At 46.9% G+C, this 603-nt stretch overlaps 1 protein-coding gene across 3 annotated transcripts in view; it reads right to left on the bottom strand.

Moving 5' to 3' along the window:
- Positions 1 to 603, bottom strand: part of LOC107663553 (histone H3.3) — a 5,714-nt gene that overhangs the window by 2,899 nt on the left and 2,212 nt on the right. The window contains exon 4 of one of the 3 annotated variants that reach the window (XM_016453792.1): positions 405 to 537. In XM_016453792.1, coding sequence (XP_016309278.1) covers positions 409 to 537 — 129 coding nt within the window. In that variant the 3' untranslated portion in view covers positions 405 to 408. Of the gene's footprint in view, positions 1 to 6; positions 538 to 603 lie in introns of those variants that run through there. The other 2 variants (XM_016453794.1, XM_016453793.1) reach the window with 2 other exon arrangements.

The following is a 603-nucleotide window of genomic DNA, read 5'->3' on the forward strand; positions in this document are numbered from 1 at the left end:
TGAGCGTCTACCTAAACAACTCATGAATATATAAAATACAGTCTGTTGCTACATATGCTCATCAAAAACACCAGATTCAACAGAACGACCCCCCGCCAATCCCAGAATGCATCACTGAAATCATATCTCAGGAAAATAAAGAAAATCATTATAAAGCACTCAAACAATACACATACAAAACATATTTCAAGAAAAAAAAACAAAAGTGTTTCATGATGATTCTGGCTCTTCCAGAGAGGAGTTTAGCACCCGAAATCAGTCGACGTGTCGATTAGTGCCTGGAGTCCTTAATTAATCACCCTGAGGGCTTGAACTCTTGTGCTTTAAATCACACGACGACGTGACACAAGAGCTCGTCTGAGAGTACACAACCAACCAACACACACACACACACACAGACAGAGGAGCTCAGGCGCGTTCTCCGCGGATGCGGCGCGCCAGCTGGATGTCTTTGGGCATGATGGTGACGCGCTTGGCGTGGATGGCACACAGGTTAGTGTCCTCAAACAGACCCACCAGATACGCCTCGCTGGCCTCCTGCAGCGCGCACACACACACACACACACACACACACACACACGAGTCACATGACCTGAGAACACT

Source organism: Sinocyclocheilus anshuiensis, unplaced genomic scaffold, assembly GCF_001515605.1.
Source record: "Sinocyclocheilus anshuiensis isolate Anshui unplaced genomic scaffold, SAMN03320099.WGS_v1.1 scaffold2201, whole genome shotgun sequence".
NCBI classification, from domain to species: Eukaryota; Metazoa; Chordata; class Actinopteri; order Cypriniformes; family Cyprinidae; genus Sinocyclocheilus; species Sinocyclocheilus anshuiensis.